We start from the raw sequence: 23,073 nt of genomic DNA, 5'->3' as shown, positions 1-23,073 counted from the left end.
ATAGTAGTAGCAATATTGTTATTCATAATAGTATTAACATTAACAATGGTAGTAGTAGTAGTAGTATTGTTATCTGTAGTAGTAGCAGTACTAGTAGTAGTATTTTAATCATTATTCATAATAGTAGTATTATTCATGGTACTTTTGTAGTAGCATTATTAGAGCAGTAGTAGTACCATTACTAGTAATAATATTGAAATAATTATTAAGCATAGTACTATACATATCATTATTGTTTGTAGTAGTAGCATTAATATTAGTAGTAACAGTATTATTTTTATTATCAGAAGTAGTAGTAGTAGAAGAAGTCGTAGTAGTATAAATGCTAATAATAGTAGCAGTAGTTCTAGCAGTAGTATTACCTTTACTGTTATGGTAGACAGCGCGAGCGTCCATTTGTCTCCGTTCTTGGTTGACCCGTTCCAACAGGAAGCGGTCCATTTCCCTGTAGGCACCGTGGAGGAGCTGCCTGTGCATGGCCTGCTCCAGGAGGCCCAGGTTGAGCCGTGCCCGCTCCATGCCCATGCCCAGGGCCCAGCCTCCAAACGGGTCGTCCAGCTTGGGCACCTGGGCCTCATCCTCATTGTCACTAACCTCCCTCGAGTAGGCAAAATCATCTATCAGGAGCCCACTGGCAGCGTGACTTACATACATGGGGAGCTGAAGTCCAAAGTGTTTCTCGGGCCGGGCTTCATCAGTGGAGTTAGGGCTCGGGCAGGTGGCACTGGGCACGGTCAGAGGGCGAGGACTAATCCATCCACATTCCTCTCGGTCCGTATCTTTTTCTGGGCTTTTTTCACAAAGGTCTTTATCAAGCCATTTCTCATCACATTCGTTCTGGGAAGGTTCGGGAGAACTCAGGCTGGTGCGTTCAGACCACGACAGTGAGCCATGAGATTTGTCTCTGTAGTCAAGGCAGTCAAGGTCGTCGTCTGAAAACAAAAAGGAAGAACCGTTATTGAAAGTTAGGCATCATGGAAATGTTTCAAAATGCAATTACCAAAATATATAACTTCACACTATATACACAGTACTACTAACTCTCAGTCAAAACCGTCTCTGCCTAATCAAGGAGCCTTACAAGATCAACCAAATGTATGTGAACATGCAGAAACAACAGGCAAAGCCCTTTTAACCGAGCTGTCAGGACATCCACAGGGATATCAATTAACGTTTTCAAAGCAGTAGAAGAAATGAACGTGGAACATATTCTTCATTTTTTTTTTTTTTTATAAACTTCCTTTCCTGAAATCTCCCTGAAGTAATCTGCAGATAGATTGCTCGGTTAAGATGTACACGACTCCAAGATTGTTTTTGTGTTCCTTAGATTTCGTATACTGACTTAGAGGATTATTAGACAAGGAAAAAACACTACATCGGACATGAATTTTCAAATATGACTACCAGCTTAGCAGGGCAAGACACGAAATGATTTATAATGTGTTCTTATAAGGTACATGAAGAAACAACAAAACAAGAAACAAAAAAAAAAAGAAAAAGAAAAACATTTCACTCTTAATGACTTTTGATTTAATAACACTAAAAAAACAAAGGCTTTGGATTAAAATAAAAAAAAAAAAAAAAAAATCAAAGCCCATGTGATTGTCAAATATAATTCATATTACACGACAATATAATGTTCTTCTATACTGTGTGTGCATTTCTTCGACTAACAAAGTGAAAAAAGAGAAAATGGGAAACAACAGTAAAAACTAAATGTTTACTCAAAATATAATATTTTTTATATTATAATAATATTATTATTATAATATAATAACACACTTTTTAATAATCTGCTTTGTTTTCTTTTCTTTTTTGGTTACGTTCACCTTAGGTTTTGGATTGATTTTTGTAATTCTGTTTCTTGAAGATAAATTGTAAAATAGAGGTAGACTAAAAATGTTTCTTTTTTCCCTAAAATAGTATAACTATTTCATAAAATAGTTAATCAAGTACTTGCTCAGGTATCTCTTATATATGAAAGTCAGAGTGATTCCCTTTAATTAGATTCCTTAAACAATCATTCATTCATCTGGTGGATCCGGAGGCGATCCCGGGAATACTGGGAGCGAGCTGGGAATACACCCCGGATGGGATGCGGGTCTAATCAAACATCACACACATTCACACACTTGTTCACACGTAGGGGTAATTTAGAGTCGCAGGTCCTCCTGTTGACGTTTTTTTAAAGGTGGGAGGAAACCAGAGACGGTGGACATGGGGAAAACATTCAGAACGCTGCACGTGATAATGTTTAGTAGACTCAAAGAGAAATGGTTTATGGCCAGTCGTAAGCACAAAACCTTTCACAAACAAGGAAGCAGGGCTTGCTCGAGTGTTTTGGGGGCCATAAGCAAAATTTGAGAATCTCTGGATCCAGCTAGAGGCATTAATCCAGACTAGCATGAGTATTTAACAGCGTGCACAGGAGCCTGTGGACTTTCAACTGGAAATTTAGATTTCGCTCCACATTTTGCTTCAATTATTCTTTTGCACTTTTTAACTATTAGCTTTTGGGAGAACCATGTATGAAAATAGGACCTTTTTTTAAGTAGTCTAGGGAGTGCATATGAATAAAAGCTAATAATCAAGCAATTAATACATTTTAAAAATTCCATTTTCACATGATTATAAAAAAACAACTTTCATTTTGTTTATCCTCAAATCTTGCTTGGGCTTGAGTCAGCCCTGTTTACTTACAGCTGACCATAAAACGTCTTTAATAATCATCTTAATAATAAGCATCTTTACACCCTGCAAACCGCACTAAATGTGATATCAGTAGGTTAAATCGATATTAAAAGTAAAATGATTTGATTTTGGAGGAGATTTTGTAATGCCACAGGCTAGTATCACTACAGGCTAGTATCACTAGTATTTATCAGGTTGTATAGTAGCCTCTAAACTTAATCCACCACAAATCATCATGTAAGGCTTCGAAGGAAGTGGTCAGATTTTCAGGGGGAAAAAAAAAAAACATTAGGGAATGTGCTTTCCAATTTATCCAGCCTAGAGCTTTACTAGAGCGAATACTGTGGCACGACAGCTCCACAACATTCTAGCTTTTATTTTAGGGTTTAGCTCAAATATAAGGAAATATGCAATTCAGTAAATACACATCATTTATGTGCTTCATTTCCATTAAGGCAATCTAACAGCTCTCTTTTCCTCCTTTTTTAGGCTCGTCTGAATCACGACAGAGGTGTGATAAACCAAGCCTGTCCAACACAGATGCAAAGTTAGCCAGTTATGCTAAGTTACAATTAGCAGAGCAGGCATCCAGGCCTACTCTGCCATCCAGATGGAGACAGAGCGCTCACCAAAAAGTGCGCGCACACACACACACACTCACACACACACAGCAGTGAGAAAGAATCGGGGTGGGGGCTTGGAAGGCGAGCGTGGTTGGAGTGTTGGAACAGGTGAATGGTTTGTACTCCAGAATAGCCATTACCGTTGCTAGTGTGCGATCTGAGGCTTGGCTCAAGTCACTTACACACAATGCCGCCACCAAATGGAAGACTCGCACCCTCTTTTCCCCCCCTTCCTTCCTCTGTTTCTTTTTTTTTTTTGCCTGAAATTTAGATTCTGCTCCCTCCATCTTAGGAGTTTAATTTTTCACACTTTTTACATATCAGTTTTTTTTTTAATTATGAAAATATGAAAAATTTTCTGAATTAATATAATATAAATAAAATAATATGAATTTTTTTTTTTATTAAATTCAATTATCTTTTTATTTATTTTGTATTATTTTTGTAGGACTGTAAAAAGAAGAAAAAATCTATACACGCGGACACACAAATAAAATAATAATAAATTAATAAATAAACCAAATTCCATTTCCAGTGATGCCGCTCAATTTGTAGCACTATTCCGTTGTCCATTTAACGACCCACATGTGTCCAATAATGAGGCATAGGCATTATGCCTAATTATGTATATTTGCACCGTGTTTGATGGCCTAACAAAAGCTTTCGAAAGGGACAATTACGTTTGTTGCTTGGTTACATCGTTAAAAATATACCAAATAAGTGCAGATTATAGGGGAGCGCGAATGTGCACGCAAAAGTACGGGCATTGTTGCCAAAATGTTCATAATTCGTTTCATTAGGAAATGGCAATGTTTTTGTTTCGGGGAAAGGACGACGCTCGAAAATGTAATCTCAACTTTTTTTTTCATATTTTTGTGCGTCCGTTGCCAAAAATGTTTTCGTGGCTTGAGTGTGTGCGATCGCTTTCTTTTTTTATCAATGAGGCACAATATAATTTGGTGCCTTCTATTCTCAGTTTCTCTATTTGCATAATTATTCAAGCAGACCTCACTTGCTCAAATGTAAGCACTTTTTTTTGTTTGTTTTTTTTGTTTGTTTTTTTTCCTTTTCCCGGCTTGAATAATTGAGCAGGCGATAGCCCGGTTGTGATCAGGATTCAAAAAAGATATCCGGATACACAGTGTGGAGCAGAGATCCGAGGCTTATCAGTCCAACAACTGCTGTTCTTCTGTCCGGACACCAGTTTGGAAGCAGAGCGTGGAGGAGGAGGAGGAGGAGGAGGAGGAGGGGGTAAGGAGGGATTCAGAATGAAAAAGTGCTTTGCCAGGAATCTCATGACAGATCAGCTGTCCCAAATTTCAATCTGAGGATGTGACAGACAAACACAGCGGCCCAGCAGCGTAGTCTTTGAGCAGAAATTAATGGAGTGGGGTGGGGTTTTTTTTTTTTGGAGGGGGGGTCTGGATGGATGGACGGATGGATGGATGGATATACAGAGAACTGGAAGGGGGGGTTAGGAGGAGGAGGAGGTGGCAGGGGAGAAAAAATATGAATGCAACAGATGGTAGTTTAAAATTCAGCGTCAATTGTTCATCAAAACAGACAAAACAACGGGACATCTGTCTACCTGCTGGAGTGTCAATGTTCCTGGGTGCGTCTTTGTCCTGAGCAGTTGCCAGGTCCTCCTCCTGGTCCTCCTCCTCCTCCTCCTCCTCCTCTTCACTGGGACTGTAGTGGCGCGGTTTCATCAGCAGAGACTTCCTCTTGTTAACCGGCATGCCATGGGCACCTTCGGCCGCGCTCCTCTTCCTCGCCGCAGAGAGATGCGGGCTGCAAACGAGAGGATCCACACTGAGAAGATATAAAACGTGTCAACTAGCTCAGTCTTTTCTCATGTCTGTATTTAGAACCTGAGAAATGATTCGCTTCCTGTTCAATCTGCAAGGTAGAACCAGTAAAAAAGAAAAAAAATATGTTTGTAAAAGCCTTCAGTCATCCACTTAAAAAAAAAAATCTGTCTCGAAGAAGTTTTACTGCTGATCGGTTCATTAGACGAGGAAGATCTACGCATGAGTGGTTAAAGATTAAACATCCAGCTGCATTAACTGTTTGGCGGAGCAAAAAGAAACTCACACCAGGTTCCAGTTTGTAAAACACAACCTTTATCCAAAATCTAGCTTCAAAAATAAATCTTAAGCTCTAATCAAAACTTTGCGTTCTGATTAAAGAGGGTCCACTGAAGAAAGAGTGGTGTTGGCTTTGGGTTAAAAAAAGCTCCCTCATGGAAGGAGTCTCCAGTGTCAGTGCTTTGTAACAGTCATATTTAAGCTGCATTTTGTTGTCTTACTAACTTCAAGAGAGAAGACAAAAGGGGAACGACTGTCTATAGCTGTGATGACAGGAACTAACTCGTTTCATGGACATTCCATATCATTAAACGTAACTAAAAATGGATAAAAGCTATGATGTGGCATTTGTTAATAAATTAACATTACTGTGGCATAGGAGGAATAAAACACTTTGGGACGTACCCTTATAGAAAAATAACCAACTTCAAAAATGCAGAAAAAGATCAGAGTAAGTTTCATGTTAAATTTTTTTTTAAAAAATCAAGCAATAGCATCTGTAACCATTGTTATGATCTCTCTGTCGTAATAATTAAATTCAGTAATAATTGCGTAAACTGAGAGAAGACCAGCCATGAGAAAATGGCACATGTGGCATTTTACAAGCGCTTTAGGGGAGTAAAGTAGGGGAAGCTGGGAAAATATTGCTTACCTGTGCGTGTCGATGATGCAGTCAGGTGGAACTGCAAACACAGAGAGAGAGAGAGAGAGAGAGAGAGAGGACATGGGTAAATGCACATGTATGTGTTTCCCCACAGGAGAGCTGCAGCTGTGCATGCTCAGGATCCTGCGACTGCTGTTCCACAATCGTGTGGGACGCTTTACAGTCTGAGATCATACAGTCATCTCTTCGTACTCTCCCTCCCCTCCCTTTTTGAAGAAGTGCTTGGCTGTGACGCTGAGATTTCCAGGTGTCAGGTAGGTGGTCCGAGTGTGACAGAAGAAACCAGATTAGCAAGCGACAAAGCGACAGGTGACCGTTCATTATATGTGTACGAAGCAAAATAAAGCTTGGAAGAAAGTAGCCTCTGGTGAGTGTACGTAGCTTGCACAGTCAGCTCGCTTTGCTAGTCTATTCTGCTAATATGAAGCTGAGCGTGTAACGTGTAACTTGAATGCATTTTGGAAAAAAATGATGTGTATAGCTGTAGGCTATACATTTTGGCTACTAGCATTTCTTAGCAAAACTAACAAAAAACTGGCCAGACCACGCCCACAAGAGAAACTAGAAGCGACACAAGCAACTTGTTGGCTGCTAGCCTGAAAATAGGATAAGGATGAGGGTTCTTTTTTCAATTTGTAAGGTAAAATACAGTGTACTTCAGGAATAGAGTGAAAAAATATTATTAGATAATTATAGTATTACTTAGCATGAACTGCAACTGATGATCTTTTCAGAGACAGGAACAAGCACATATGTTAAGACACTGGACAAACTGAGCAAAATAATGTCTGAAGCAAAGCCGTCACAAAACTCTCCTGCTTACTACACGCAGTCACTTCGCGAGTTAAACTGCTAAAGATGCTAGCCAGACTGCAATAATTTTATATGTGGAATGTGAGGAGCGAACACAACATCTCACAGCTGAAACGTAGGTTAGTGACTTGTTGACGTAAACATGACAACTTTTACCTAGCTAAATATCTACCACTGTTTAGCCTCGTCGATTATGTTTCCAAGACAACCAAATCATGGGACTGGGCTGCCCACTGGAACTAATAGCCTAGCGAGCCAGCTAATGAATTTATTGATCTCTTGGTTCTTGATAGGTATTAAAATGTACATTGTTGTTCTTTATATCAGCTACAGTTTTATTAGGACAGGCTCATATGTCACATTGTGAAAGATAAAAATTATACCCATGGTGAAGGAGTGATTGATGTTGTAGGGCTTCTACACCAGAGGTGAATGAACAACTTTGATGGTGAAGCTACTCAACAGAGAGCATTCCCCCTGAGGGGAAATCAGAGACGGAGGGAGGCTCTACCATGGAGCCGTACCGTAGATCGCATTCATAGTGTCGCATGCAACCCATGGAGAAGACTCAATAAACTCCGCTCGAAATTTGCCCTGTCACATTACACGCCGCTGGAGTGCACAAGCGTGCGAGGAGTCAATCGCTCCATTCAGACACACTCCTTAACTTGCCAGGGCCAACATCAGCACATAATGAAGGCACTAGCTGTGAATAATGCATCACCTTGACATAACCGCCTCTCCAAATGAATGAGATTAATATTAAAATGAACAGCGGTGATTCTGCTTCTCTGAACCAACACTTCAGGTGAATTGTACACCAGGGACATGAATGGAGGCTAAAAAAACTTAATCTTATGCCTAGGGGGCGCTAGAGAGAACTGCCAGATAACTTTAAATATGGTGCCAATACCCTCTCTAATTAATGAAACATAACAACCACCAATATGGACTAAAGTGGAAGTGTGAATTGATAATGAATTGACTGTGTGATTTTTTTTTTTTTTTTAGATAATATATTTGAATACTTACTAGCATTGCCATTGCATCGCTCAGCACGATTCTCATCTCCTTCAGAATCCATCTGGAACAAAGTAGCAAAGGGGTCATAAAGGTGTTTATTTGAAAACATTTGGGAGTTTTTGAGTACTTGAGATGTAAAAGTAAGTTAAAAGGGTATTTGAGTTAAAGAGTAAAATTGTGTTTGAGTTGAAAGGCTAGGTGCAAAAAGGCACTTGAGTTAAAGCGTTAAATCATAGTTGAGTTTATAAGGAGTACAAAGGTATTTGAGTTAGAGTTATAATAATATATGAGTTGAAAAGCTAGACACGAAAAGCTGTGTTAAGAGATAATAGTCATATTTGAGAATAAACACTAGGCATTACAAGTTGTCTGAGTTAGGTGTTAAAATTTATTTGAGTTAGAAAGTTGAATTGTATTTGAGATTAAAAGCTAAACATGAAAAGGGATTTGAGTTAAAGAGTTGAATCGTATTTGAGTTTAAACGCCATGTGCGAAAATGTATTTGAGTTAAAGGAATTGAATAATATATATCAATATCATAATTGTATTTGAGTTAGGTGTGAAAATTTATACAAGTTGAAGTGTGAAAAGTGAAATGGAAAAATGTTATATTTGAATTTAAAAGCTAGACATGAAAAGGGATTTGAGTTGAAGAGTTGAATTGTATTTGAGTGTAAAAGCTACATATGAGAATGTATTTGAGTTTAATTGTATTTGAGTTTAAAGCTAGGCATGAAAAGGGATTTGAGTTTATAAGCTAGGTGTGAAAATTTATTTAAGTTAAAGAGTTAGTCATGTTTTGATTTTAAGCACTAGATATTACAAGGTATTTGAGTGTATATGCTAGGTGTGAAAAGGTGTTTTCTGTCGAATCATAATTGAGTTTAAAAGCTAGGTGTGAAATGGTATTCCACTTTAAAAGTTGTTTAAAATTTCAGTTTAACACAAATTCCTTTTCTCGTCTAGCTTTTAAACTCAAATATGATTAAACTAATTCAAATTCCTTTTTTCGCCTAGCTTTTAAACTCAAATATGATTAAACTAACTCAAATTCCTTTTCTCGCCTAGCTTTTAAAGAGGTGAACAGTATTTGAGTTTAAAACTAGGCGGTACTTGTCATAGAAACAAGCTAAAATAGAAGAAAATAGAAGTGATCCTCTAAGACGCAACTCAAAGTATCTCATGTATTTAAATAAAAAAATAAATTCCGCAAGATATAACTCAAAAGTCATATTTCCCTAACAAAGCAGGAGTCATGCAGAGATATTCCAGTAACCGTACGCAATCGATCCGATGCATTAATTCAGCTTTTTTTGCACTGTTTTAACCCACATGTCTGATGAAAACCACCATAGTGATCCTTAAAATAAAAAATCTCATATACTGCCGTGCTTTTTTTGTATTTTCTGTCCAGGAAATTCAATTAATTCGGCACAGATGCAAAGTACACCCGAAAAGAAAATGCACAAAAAAGACAGAGGTGAGTGAGACTTGCTTTTGAAAGAGGCGAGACAGCAGTGGCCAAAAAATAATGATGTAAAATAGTGTGTCAAAAAAAAAAAGTAGCACCGTGGAGTGTTTTTAGACAAAAAGAGTTGTTAATGCCACACACACACGCACATACACACATCCTCTCTCTTTCTCTCACTCTCCCTGCTGCAGCGTCGCCTTGCCGATCCCAAATAAAACCTATTAAATGTAATTATTCCGGGCTGATGGCGGTGTATAGTGGTCAGAGGGGCTGCGGTGAGTCACAGGCTGTGCTGTTACTCCAGTCGTAATGGGAAACATGACTCCTCTGCCTTTCTCTCTCCCTCCCTCTCTCTCTTTCTCTCTCTCTCTCTCTCTCTCTCACTCTCTCTCAGCTTGGCTGTTGTGATTGAAGGCACTGACCTGTCATACATTTATAATAGGGGGAGCAGGTGTGGCAGTGATGGGCCTTAATTTCCTTTAATAAACCTTTTATGTGGTCCACTCTTAATGCCACGCCGGTCCTCTCACGGCTCCCCGGGCGTAATAGCTTCATTACTTTTGATTACTGCACTCCCTATCGAGACAAACAACTCCCAAACACTATAGATTACATTCTGTAATAACTAATGTACCTGATTAGTTCATTACACTCTTCTCTGCTTTGCACACACACATACACACGTATACACAGTGCATTTTTGCACCATGTTAAAAGTAACAAACCGTTTTGTTTCTTTTTTTTTTTTGTAGATCTTTCAGTTTCAACAGTCTCCGCCATTTCATTACCGCATTACGAACGTTTTGGTCGGACGTCTCTGAGCAAACAGAAATGCCGTCGGAGTGCCTTATTTTTACCCAGTATTGCGTAATTGGATTTGCTCTGAATGGCCTTCGAGAGCCTCCTTGTAGCATCGTGAAAGCTGAATTACCAAACAGTAGGTGGTAAACATCAGGTCTTCGAATAATATCAGTTACCGCCTTATGCAACGCTCACAACATGTTGCTTGAACATCTAATAAACATGTTTATCTTTAGGGAACAATCCTAGATGAATAGGTTGAATAAATAAGCGTTAAAAAATAGCTCTCATCGCCATCATTGTGTCTTGACTGGACAAGCACATTACATGGAACTAAAAACACTACTTCATCTGAGCTCTCAAGTGGAGTCACCTCTCATCTCTGGTGTGAGGGATTTTTTTTTTTTTAAAAAGCCATTTTTCTACCTTTGCTTCTTTGTAAGGTGATGAAGAGTGTGAGTCGCAAGGCCCTCGGGGTCTCCTCTGCTCTCGGCTCAATCTTGTCTCTCCACTCCTCAGAGCTTCGGCATGAAAAGCATCCTCTGGGGACAGAGAGGAAAAGGTCAGGTAAGGAAACATCCTCGGGGCACTGGAAGATGCTCGGGTGAAAGAAACACACGGCAGATGGACTTTAAAGTAAAACACTTGGCATGATATTGCTATTGATATTGATTTTGGGATTTTTTCGTGTTCCTTCAGAGCTCCAGGTCATTTGAGGTGTCAGTTGATCCTTTATATTCTGTTACACCACAGCACTGTTGAATTCTCGATTCTGATTGGTCAGCAGCTCGGACAGTAGTTCCTGCTGCTGAAGCAAATCACAGGTTTGTATGAATGCACTCGTTTTAATGCTTTATCGTTTCCATAGTAACAGCTTACACAGGAACTTAAAAACTTGTGTAATTGTTGATACAGTTTGGCTTTCTGGTTAACATTTATGGAAGGAGTCTCCAGTGTCAGAGGAGACGGAGGAGGTTACACTTTGTGGTTTTTCGGTACTTTTTTTTTTTGTCTTATTAACTTTAAAAACAATAAAAACAGAAGCTTGTTGTTGTATAAGTGGGATAAAACACAAACAGTGTTGTTTTAAAACACAGAAGGATGCTGTTATTTAAAAAATATTTGTGTTCAAGGTGGTAACAGTGACTCCTTCATCACACCACCCTGTTGTTGATTACTTTCCTTTAACAGCACTATGCTAAGTGTTTTAATGTTCTAACAGCTAATTTACAAGTTTTACTTTTAGCTAATTTAATTTTTCCTCTTTCTGAAAACAAGACAAACAGATGTGTATTCACTGCCAACACGTTTGATGTGAGGTGCTTAAATGTTTCATTTACAGTAGCAATCACTCGAGTTATTTGATCTCTCTTACGAAATCAGGTAGCATCTTATCTAGAGATGAGGAGCTGCATGATATATTAGCATTTAACAGCGGTTTGAATCCTCAGCCATATGGTCATTTCATTTATTTCCATGGTTTATTTCCATCTTATAAAACCCTGGACACCTACTAGACAAAAATTACACTCCTCACAGAAAACTTCACCATGTCAATGATTAAAAACATATTTTATATATATCATAAACTGGACATTATGTGGGTTCTGTAAAGTTTTACATTACATTGCCAGATGTTTAGAATGTGTGTGTGTGTTTGTGTGTGTGAGTTAGTGAGAGAGCCAAAATGTAGACCAGAGAGAGGGGGAGGGGTTTCATCTCATTAGCATTAAAAAGACAGCCCACTATTTGAAGCTTTTGCCTCATCTGCTGAATCATAATTTCGTTCAATTCTAGTGCCCTCGCAGGCCAAGGACACTGATGGCTAAGGCCTCACACACTCCTGGGAGCTTGTGCTTCCTAATGTGTGTGTGTGTGTGTATGTGTGTGTGTGTGTGGGGCCGGTGCTCTCTGCCCTAGCCCATCTGCTACTTTTCCCACAACCTTATTTGAGCTGTCGAGAACTGTGTGTAAAAAGTGACGCAAGTGCAATCAACACATGAATTAAAATGTAATTTGTTCTGATTCGGAGGGGGAAAAAGTGCACCGTTGATTTGACATGATAACAGAGTGGTAATGAAATAAAAAATTTCAAATATGACTGCTGCGAGTATGTTTGGAGGAAGTAAAAATGGCTAACAATTTGGTTTAAATGGACAAAACACAAAACATATTTTTCTGTATTTTTTTTTAAAATTATATTAAATATTTTTTAAGTAAATAAAACAATTATATAGTTTCACCCACATCTGCCTTGTTGACATGAATAACAATCCCATGATGTCAATGACATATCAGTAGAACTCATTTATTAAACTAACATGATAGAGAAATATGAGTCCCACAAATCTGTATTTATTCAGGTTAAATTGGCTTTAGTAGTAAAACACTAATAATTCCAGTATATGGCAAATATCTTGTATTTAGAATAGCTGTACAAGCAGGTAGGATGACGGTTTAAGAAACAGAAAGCGTTTGAAAATAAAAGGTTAATAATATTTCCGTGGCCCGTCTCAGTGCCGAGCGCTTGTTATGATTAGACTGAACTTTGAGTGTAATTACGGAATAAAGCTGTGTGAGCGAAGCGACAATGAATAAATAAAGACCTTGAACATTATCTCCACTAATACTCCTCCCTCTCTCTCTCTCTCTCTCTCTCTCTCTCTCTCTCGTTTTCTCTCTCTCGTTTGCTCTCTCTTTCTCTCTCTCTCAGCTTTCTCTAGCTGTATCATTCTTTGAATTATGGAGCCCGGGGCCCAGCACAAGGTCACCTCTTTTCCTTCCCCCCTGTGTCTTTGTCCCGTGTTGCAGAAGGAAAGGGTTAACTCTGGGCTGAATGTAATTACGGAATGAATGGAATTACAATGTGCCTGCAGCAAGTTTGCGTCTTCCTTATTTATTAAGGCAGCTGATGGGCCAGGTTTGATGAGGCACTCTTCGGGCATAATTGAGTCATCACACAAAGAGGGGGCTTCGGCAGCATTCACCGAGGTTTTATCAGCCGCAAACAGACCTGATTACTGGCAATTACACTCTGATCTGCCAGGAGGAGGGGGCAGACCGAAGGAAGAAAAAAAAAAACTTTCCTGTTTAGAGTTCACCCCAGAAATAATTTCCACGTTCGTGGTTTTATACACGTTTGCTATTTTGGGATAAATAGAGTAAAAAGAGTTAAAAAGTTCAAACGTGGCAGCGTTCGTGACAAAAAAAAGTACAACAAACAAATGAAATGTTTGTAATGTTGTAACATTATCCTCGTCTCTCGGGTGGAATTTTTCCGGACGGATTTGAATGTGCGATGTTTGGATATGGTATGAATACAAGGCTAAAAAGAATATGCCGGCGCTTTCGGGAGCGCTTAATGAAATGCAAATGGTTCTGTGTAAATCGAAACCTTGTAATCACAGCATTTGAAAAACAAACAAAAACTTCAGAGAAGATTGGAGGAGGTTTTTTTAAAAAAATTTTTTTAAATATAGACTATCATATGTCCATGTTCAATCAGTGAGAAAAGAAAGTTCACATTAGAGATCCTAAAGTGTGAAATCTCTTAAATGTAAGAGCTTATAAAGCATCGAATCCGTTTTGTTTTTTTGTTTTTTTTTAGGATAATTTGAATAAAATGCATCATCAATCTTCTAGTCTGTAATCTAGGATTAAGGGCAAACTTGTTACTGAGGGTGTTTCTAGTTAAAAGGCTTTAAATCATTTTAATGCAATATTACTGTCTTGGACAATTGTTTAGCATTGTCGTTATTTTCTTTGCTATCACGTATACATTATGTTCTACGGCAGCATCCGTGGGAACGATCAAATGAAGAATTTCATTGTGTAAGGAAGCTTCATGAGTCTTGAACATTGTCTCTAAAATCCCACTTTTCTTCCATATTTTTACTCAGCTACATTATATTTGCATAATGCATATTAAAAGCAAATGTGCACATGTTAAAAAATCCACAATAAAGAAGCACAAACAGGCGTAATGTGACTAGTCAGGTGTTTAAAATAATAACGGCATGAACTCCATGCACTTGTGCTATTGGAAATTCTCTCCTGATTTTTTTCATGAAAAAGAAATGTTTGATCCTCAGGCCAAACTGGTCATTTCATAAAGAGGAAGCGGTCACTTTTATCCCTTTTCCCAACACACACTCACTTCGCTGATGAGAAAATGCATCCAGGATTCTTAACATGGAATTAATCGCTTGGCTGGCGCACACAGGAAAAAATCCTCACCCTGGCCGTGTCCGGAGAAAAGAACATGAAAGAGTTGGATGGTGTCACTTTTGGGAGTTTTGTGGGGAGCTTTCACCAAACACTTTCCACAACAATTGGAACTATAAAAGGATGAAAAGTACTATGTTCTTTACATAAAAAAATTGTAATCGTTGACAACTTGCTGACAAACTTCAGGACATGGTTTTATAGGAAAAGAGGAAAATCAACTTTGGGGTGGTAACAATGACTCGGCTTCATCACACCACCCCGTCGTTGATTATTTTCCTATAACATCTCAAAATTGTAGGAGTAACTTCCTTTCCTTTCCTTGCTGAAAATTTCTTTCATTATTTAACCACAATATTTTTATCCCAAGATTAAGAAGTCATCAAAGGAGCTATAATTTATCTGTATTGCTTAATGATATCTGAGCCACAGATCCTATTCAAAACGCTACCTGAATTCAGTGACCTTTACTCTTTGTTGGTCTTTTCATGTGTGTGTGTGTGTGTGGGGCTGAACAATGGGAGCTCTGATGAAAAAAAGGCCAGGTGTTAGTGGAGAAAACTTCCACGCCTATTCTCCGTCTCAGTCTGAGCAAACGTACTATGAGTGGTACCAGGTGGCCTCCGATTTTGTCATACCTTGGTTAAAGTCTGAGATAAAAGCCGTTCAGTCTAAAGACACTGTAGAAAAAAATACACAGACCTGGCCTCCTGTGAGCGAGTGAGTACCCTTTGGTTACAAAAAATAATTTATAAATTAAAAAAAAAAACCAGAGGGTAGAAAGGGGAAAAAAACCTATCAGGGGCTTGTATCAGGAGTTTGTGAGGAAGCCACCCTTTAAACTCCTGATTCCTAATCAGATTGCACTGAAATGAACAGCTCGTATGGCAGCTGTACTTTTCCCAGGGTTAATTACCTTTCACCGCGCTCGCCTAATGAGTCAGCTGCCGCTGTCATTAAACAACGCCACTTCAAGCGCCGCTCCTTCAGCCTGCACAAACAGTGGTCCCCCTCCCGGTTTCACTCGAGCGCAGGAAGCAACACCGACAAGGGACGGCGACAGAGCAAAAAGGGGGGAAAGGTCGCCGTTTGTGGCATATGTTTGGAAACCAGAGCCTTGTGACACCGAGTGCGACATTTAACCTTAAAGCCGCATGTCCGTCTGAGAGGGCGTTCGAGCTTTTTGTGCATTTAAATAATAATTAAATACAGAAGGTGTTTATTCTTTTGTTTTGTTTTTTTTTCTTCCACAAGAGCCAATAGTTTTGTTAGTTTGCTAGTATAAACATAAACAGTGTGTGGCGAAATCCCCCCGGCCACCTCGGATTACAAACTCAAGACCTTTAACTGGTGCCAGGCGAAATCCGTGTTAGCTCGGATTTACCTTCGCAATATGAAGTCCCAGTCCGAGTAAGCTTTGTCTGGAATCCGTTGTTCCTGAGAGTTTTCTGCGCTAAACGCAGCCCTAATGGTGAATTGTGATTGTTGAAATGGAGGGAACGAGAGGACAGCGTGGTTTCATCACAGATTTTTTTGTCACAAACACAACACAGCATAAACGTATTAACTTGCTTACATAATAATTTCAGTGTACTGCTGTAGATGATAGACATTCCTTTCGTACTAAAAAACAAGTATCTCTGCCATGGACAGATGAAATTAGGCCCTGCTTTCTCTCTCTCTCTCCCTCTCTCTCTCTCTCTCTCTCTCTCTCTTTCAAAAACAGTTATTTATAGCACAATCCACTTGTAATATGAATATTAGGGAATATTCTCCAGCATCTACACACACACACAATTTTGTACTTAAAAGGTTACCAGGGCCATACAGTGGTTCTGCAGATGGAGCATGATTATAATCACATATATCAATAAAATGTATAATCTTTAACAAAATGCAAAAAAAAATTTTAAGGACCTCCACACACATTTAGCCCATTTGTTCTCAGCTGAGCAAGTAAACCTCGAAAACCTTAGTTTCTTCAGGTATTTTTATTCACTGTCACTCAGTATGATTCAGTTTTAAATCGTCAGTATTTGCATTTTACACACAAGCAAAAAGTTTTAATAAGTAACAGTTCTCCCCACCACATTATCAGTGCAATAAATAATCCACAAATCTACACAGTGTGACTTCTTAAGCATGTTTTATCGCAGTGACTACATTTCTGTGCTAGTGACGATTATAACTTTGAGTTAAACTCTCCAGAGCCACCTTTAACGCTCAACTGTTCAGCTTTATACCAAGTTCTCAGATTTCAGGATGAAAACTATTTTCAAGCAAAATCTTGATGCTAACTGAGCCACAGCGCTGCTGAATTTTCGGATCTAATTGGCCTGGAACAGCAGCTATGGCAGCAGTTCCAGCTGCAAAGCACATCACAGGTTTATATAAATGCTAATCATTCTAATACGTTATCGTTTCTGTAGTAACAACTTGTACAGCAGATGCATTGCACTCACATCGATGTGGTGAAGCGGTCTTTCTTTAAGGAGAGTGTTATTACTTATGTATTACTTATTTAATACATTTGTGGAAGGAGTCTCCAGTGTCAGCACATGGTTTCTCTGTAACATGACAAGCTGTGTTTTTTGTCATATTAACTTCAAGAGAGAGAAAAAGACAGGATAGTGAGAGAGTGACTGTTTAGAGCTGGCATAACAACCGGGAAATTGTTTTGCAGATGTTCCAGTAAACGTATCTATAAATGGATAAAAGCGTTGATCTTTTAATAAATTGTAAAAAACAAACAAACAAAAAAAGAATTGCTGTGGTATAAGAGGATGTGCTGTTATTGGAAAATAACCAACTCCAAGGTGGTAACAGTGACTCCGCTTGATCACACCATCACATTGTTGATTATTTTCCTATATCAGCAGGACAGTGAGTGTTTTTCTTATATATGCAGTGGCTCAGGTTGTTGATATCTTTAGCCTGCGCTACCATAAGGACCATACGGATTTGTTTTGCATGTAGATAAGACAGCACTTGCGCAGGTCACTCTGGATACGAGACGTTAATGTAAATATTACTCAAACGCTGTAGCTGATATCAGGAAGAACTCTGGAGTGAAAAATAAATAAATAAATTTTAAAAATCGGCACATCAGTGTGACACGATTAACATGTCACCTGAAGGGAAGCGGCTGCCGTGCTCGGCGGCTTTGAAGTGACGGCATACTAAAGTGCACTCTTTCTCTCGCATCATATCCTGACCCTTCATCTCTTCTTCTCTCACTCACACTTTCAAGCTAAACACACCAAACACGGTCGGTCGCAGTGAAGCACGTCCCTACTAGCCTCTCACTCCCTTTCATAACACCATAAAAAAAAATAAAATGGAGCCAGAGAGACAGGGGGATGGGGGGGTAGACAGGGGGGTAGAGGGGACAGAGGTGTGTATTGTGTTGCATGGACACTGAGATAGCCACCCCCCTTCTTTCAAGACCTTTTTGTCATTCACTTAATGTCCGTTCTCGTTAGCTGAGCCGTGTATAATGGGGGGAATTATTTTCCGTGTAAATATACCACATGGTGACCCTCAAGGTACAAGCAGGGTTAAAAAAAAAAAAAAAGCTGATCCAAATGAGAATTTAAATAAAATATATATCTTGACTGTTTGGTCAATGAACAGAAATCTTAAAATGGCTGATTAAAAAAAAGTTTTGTTTAAGATTATTGTTAAGAAAATGCAGGAAAGTTTAAAAAAGCAAGCAGATTTTTACCAGGACGTCACTTCCAGGTTAAAAAATTGTCGCTCTGTGAAAAGTTCTCACAGTTTAGTTAAAGAAAATTAACTAAAAATGTAGTATCGGGGATTTCGCATCATCTTTTATTTCTGATCATTTTTACCAAGACATCACTTCCAGGTTTTAAAAAAAAAAGATATTCGGAGAAAGTTTTTTAAATAATTTGCCAGACTATTGTTTATTTATTATTGTCCGATTTTTGTAAATTATTTATTATTTGTGCAAAAGTAATAGGATAAAAATATTCAATTTGTTATATGTCAAGTGATCGCTGACAGATTTAAGAAAATAAACACAATCTTTCTAAGACTTCCTTTGCTTTAAAAAAAAAAAAGGTTTCTTGATTAAGGTTCAGCTGTAATCTTGTACTTTGATGCTAAATGAATTACCGTGTGCTCTCGCAGCCGTGACAGCTGTCTGTAAGCATTGGGGACACGTGCATTGGCCGACTTGACCCTTGTTAGGAAAAACAAAACACACCCTCACCCTCACCCTCACACACACACACACACACATACACAAAAGGCTCCTGAAGCCTGGGACTTGCCTAGTGAGGTCACTGGAGATTTTCCAGACAAGCCCAGTCCGGAGGAGGGGGCGCATGAGCGGAGGGCAAGAAGAATAAAAAAAGGAAAGAAAAAAAAAGAAAGGACAGGCGGCGAATCTCATTTTAGCAGACCGCACACAATCTGGGCTCCCACACAACTATCTCTGCCTGACCGCTTTCTATTTATCCCTTATCAGTGTTTACCAACCGCTACTTTTCTTTCATTCCCCGCTGCGAGGCCGTCCTCGTACTATCAGTCAACAGCTGACACGACGTGGAACGGCCTCAAAGGCGAGAGAGGAAGGGATCAAAACTGGAGCGAAAAGCTGTTTAAACAATGCAACAGGAAATAAATTCAGAAATCCTCGCTCTTCCTGCGGCCCACGAGGGTACGAGACGCTGCTTTGTAGTCGGGCCAGCAAACAAAACCGTGGACGATGAGGTAACGTTTGCAAGGTGCGCTGATATTTGGGAGGAATAAAAAAAAAAACAAAAGAAACAACAAAACAGTGATGATGAAAACACTGTGTGACTTCCTATGGTTTATCATGTCAATTAAACTTCAGAATCTTTCTCTCTCTCACACACACACACACACAGCTCAAATATTAGCCAATATCCTCCTATAAATCACACCTTATAACTTTAAAAGTCTCTATTTTTTAAAAATTCTTCTAACCTACAAGCTCAAAGAAAAATCAGTCTCAATTCAATTTCAATTCCATCTCTCTCTCTCTCTCTCTCTCACTCTCTTGCTCTCTCCCCATCCATGTTTCACTGTTCAAAAAGTTAAGTAATTAATTACGTTTATCCCTTCGCCAGCTGCTCCGTGGCAGATGGAACATTTTCGGAAACCTTGTCGAATTAAATCCAAATAATTCATTTTCCGGGATTAACTAAAGTGAAGTTTGTGCATGAGTGAGAGAGGTTAGTTTGGGGGAAAAAAAGAAAGAAAGAAAAAAAAAGTTACAAGACAAGGCTACATGGATCCACAATTAGCAAGCAAATGTTTGCATGCTCTGACTAGAGCTGTGGATAAATAATCCAACCCTCCCACAAAGTGTGTTTAGTGCATATTTATGTTTTACCTGGAAAGCTTTAGAAATAATGTGAGCTACATAATTAGGATGCTTTACACTAAAACTACAAAAGTAATGGCACCATACCAGCATAGTTTTAAAAGCCAACAAGAGACTTCTATTTAAAGATTCTTTAAATAGAACTTTTCGTCTAAATCTTGGTCTCTGCAGCAACATGAACGTGATAAACTCAGTAGGCAGCACCATGGACAGTTCCTACAGCGTCACTTGAAGCCACACACACACACACACACATGCACGCACGCCTACGTTTGAGTAAAAATGAAAGCAAGAAGCAGGAATGAAGTGTCACAGTACAGGATCACAGTCACAAGTGTGAGGAAGATAAACTACTTCTACGTTCCTCCCTCTCACATTGACAATTCGTTTCCTGTCACTTACTGAATGCTGAGTTTTAAAAGACGGAAGTGAATAGTAAGCTCAGAGTTTAAGAGAGCAAAGAGTTTACAAGTAATCACGTGCTACATGACTCCTTACTGCTAAATAACTCGATACAGACATTAGGAATAAAGTACATGATCAGTGTGTGCTTTAGAGGCAAGAGACAATTCTTGAAGATTTTCTCCTGCAACGATGGTGAGGTTTAGCAACATCTCATCACATCACCTCACACATCTCCTTTACCAAAATATAGCAAGATCAGACTCAAGATCAGACTCCAGATCAGACTCAAGCTCACTTCTGCCGTGTCTATAGCATAGTAAACCTTCATGCATGTGGACAGTAATAGAAAAGTTTTTTTTAAAAATGCAGTTATTTGCTGCAAAAACAAGGTGAATATAAACAAATTATTTCCTGTAAAATGCTGCTGAATAAATAGTATAAATATACAGATGCCTAAATAAAAAATGCATAAATCTGCAATTATTTCCTGCAGAATGGTGTTAAATATACATCTATAAATGTCTGAATAATTTTTAAAAAATCGTGCAATTATTTCCTAAAATAATAAAAAAAAATAATGATCAGTATACATCTATAAATTTGTCCTGCAAAAAATAATGCTAAATATAAATATACAAATGCAAAAAACAAAACAAAACAAAATGAAAAACAAGCATTCTGTTAATGAATCAGACTTTTTTGTGTTTATGTCCATTTATATTTATGTATACACATAAATAAATCTCTCTCTCTATATATATATATCTTTAATATAAAACTGATTTATGAATTTATGTGAAAATGAAGCTCAGACTAACAAACAGGAAAGTCTTCTAAACACACGTCTGAGTAAAAGATTATTACTTTAATAGTGAAGTTTAAGCTTTAGAGCATCATTACATGTTGAAGAAAAAAGTTCGATTTCGTGACAACAGGTTTGGGAATGAGAGGAAGTGCGCTGATTTGAAGTGAGATTACAGTCTGATCTTTTAACATCTGAGACGTTTCAGTGAATTAACTCCAAAAAATAAAGAGAGAGAGAAAGATTTTCATTACGAGGGCTTTGGATTTGTTAATAACGTCAGAAATGCGTTTCGCTTTACATAGAGCTCTGACAACACGTGAACACGACAACGGTGTGCTCAAAGTTTGCATGTGTGTGTGTGTGTGTGTGTGTGTGTGTGGGGTGTGTGTACAGCTGTCTGACTGAATAACACACACAATGCTAACACACGGTGTGTTAAAACAAGCGTAGAAAAACCTCGCGGCACTAAATTTAACATCCGATATTGTGTAGGAAATAGGTCAGGCTTCTTAGAGCCGGTTAATCTCGTCACGGGCTGTCAGAACTCAACACGCACTCGTTCAGGATTGAAATAAAAATGATGAAAAAAAAAATAAAAATGAAAAATAGTAAATCCCCAGAATTGAGAGAAGTGTGTGCCGTGACTTTTGTATAAAAGACGTGTGTTATTTTGTAATAAACTCAAATAAAACACAGCAGTTGCAAAAGTAGGAAAGAATAAAAAAAAACTTTACCGAGTTCTTATTACAGAAGTGAAACAGAAATAAAGCAGAAATGGAGTAGAGGAGTGAGAGGGAGAGAGAGACAGACCTAGTCGCCGGTGCTGATGAAGTTGGAAAGAGAGCGCTCCTTCTCCCTGACCGCTCGACGCTGCTCCAACCGACGACGCTGCCGCTTTTTCAAAGGTACTCCCTGCGAATATGACACAAGTGTGTGTGTGTGTGTGAGAGAGAGAGAGAGAGACAGAGAGAGAGTGAGTATGAGTGTGTGTGTGACAGTGCGCCGATAAGCACCTGCGCTCGGCTCCGGCTCCACGTCACACCTCCCTATTCATGAGCCTTCAATATGATGCACATTTGCACATCAACAGCAGCAACAGCCCTCCACCACACACACACACACACACACACACACACACCACTCCCACATCCGCAAAAAAAAAAAACATACAAACCAGCCCACAGAGGGGAGGGACAGAGACACAGTCCTCTCTGTCTGTCTGTCTGTCTGTCTCATTCTGTCTTCCTGCCTCTGCCTCTCTCTCTGTCTGCCTTCTGTGTCTCTCTCTCTGTTGGTCTGTCTGTCTGTCTCTCCCTGTGTCTTTCTCTCTGTCTATCTACCTGTCTGTGTCTCTTATTCTGTCTGTCTACAGCTCTCATTCTGTCTGTCTCTCTCCCTCTCTGTCTGTCACTCTCTCTGTGTCTCTTCTCCCTCTCTCTCTATCTCTCTCTTCCTGTCTGTTCCTCTCTCTTCTTTCTATCTGTGTGTTTCTGTCTGTCTGTCTGTGACTCTTATTCTGTCTGTCTCTCTCCCCCCTTTCTGTCTGTCTGTCTGTCTGTGATTCTTATTCTGTCTGTCTCTCTCCCCCTCCTTCTGTCTGTCTGTCTGTCTGACTGACTCTCTTCCATTTAGTTGTCTCTCTTTCTCTCTTCTGCTTTTGCTCCCTTTCTGTCCCTCTCTTATTCTGTCTTTGTCTCTCTCCCTCTCTCTGCCTGTCTCTCTCTCTTTGTCTTTCTGCTGTCTGTCTCTCCCTTTCTCTCTGTCTCTCCATCTGTCTGTCTGTCTGTGTCTTTCTCTGTCTCTCTGCCTGCTTGACTATTCCTCTCTCTGTCTGTCTGTATGTCTTGGTCTGTCTCTCTTTCTTTCTGTCACTCTGTCTGTCTGTGTCTATCTGGCTGTCTCTCCCTCAGTCTCTATCCTGTTTGTCTCTCTCTTTGTCTCTCCACCTCTCTCTTCGCCTGCCTGTCTCTCTCTCAGTCTCTCTGTGCTTCTCTCTCTTTGTCTGCCTGTGTCTCTCTCTGTCTCCCTCGTCTGTCGCTCCCTCCCTCTCTTTCTGTCTCCCTCTTTCTGTGTCTGATTCCCTCTACCTGTT

General features: G+C 39.1%; 1 protein-coding gene and 1 long non-coding RNA gene across 4 annotated transcripts in view; one reads left to right on the top strand and one right to left on the bottom strand.

The window, feature by feature from the left end:
- The window catches only part of st18 (ST18 C2H2C-type zinc finger transcription factor), a 49,778-nt gene extending 27,758 nt beyond the window's left edge, over positions 1–22,020 (bottom strand). The window contains exons 1-6 of one of the 3 annotated variants that reach the window (XM_034308702.2): positions 21,792–22,020; positions 10,600–10,715; positions 7,911–7,962; positions 6,054–6,084; positions 4,903–5,126; positions 363–932 (exon numbers count right to left, since the gene is read on the bottom strand). In XM_034308702.2, coding sequence (XP_034164593.1) covers positions 363–932; positions 4,903–5,126; positions 6,054–6,084; positions 7,911–7,962 — 877 coding nt within the window. In that variant the 5' untranslated portion in view covers positions 10,600–10,715; positions 21,792–22,020. The remainder of the gene's footprint in view (positions 1–362; positions 933–4,902; positions 5,127–6,053; positions 6,085–7,910; positions 7,963–10,599; positions 10,716–21,791) is intronic. The other 2 variants (XM_053236631.1, XM_026926148.3) reach the window with 2 other exon arrangements.
- On the top strand, positions 5,114–16,935 carry LOC128318781 (uncharacterized). Its single transcript, XR_008302224.1, has 3 exons — positions 5,114–6,319; positions 9,316–9,381; positions 10,617–16,935. It is a non-coding gene; the product is annotated as an uncharacterized LOC128318781 (long non-coding RNA).
- Positions 22,021–23,073: the final 1,053 nt, after the last annotated feature.

The sequence above is a fragment of the Pangasianodon hypophthalmus genome, chromosome 1 (assembly GCF_027358585.1).
Source record: "Pangasianodon hypophthalmus isolate fPanHyp1 chromosome 1, fPanHyp1.pri, whole genome shotgun sequence".
Lineage (NCBI taxonomy): Eukaryota > Metazoa > Chordata > Actinopteri > Siluriformes > Pangasiidae > Pangasianodon > Pangasianodon hypophthalmus.
Note: the sequence above shows the minus strand (reverse complement) of the source record. Positions and strands in the feature narration are given on the sequence as shown.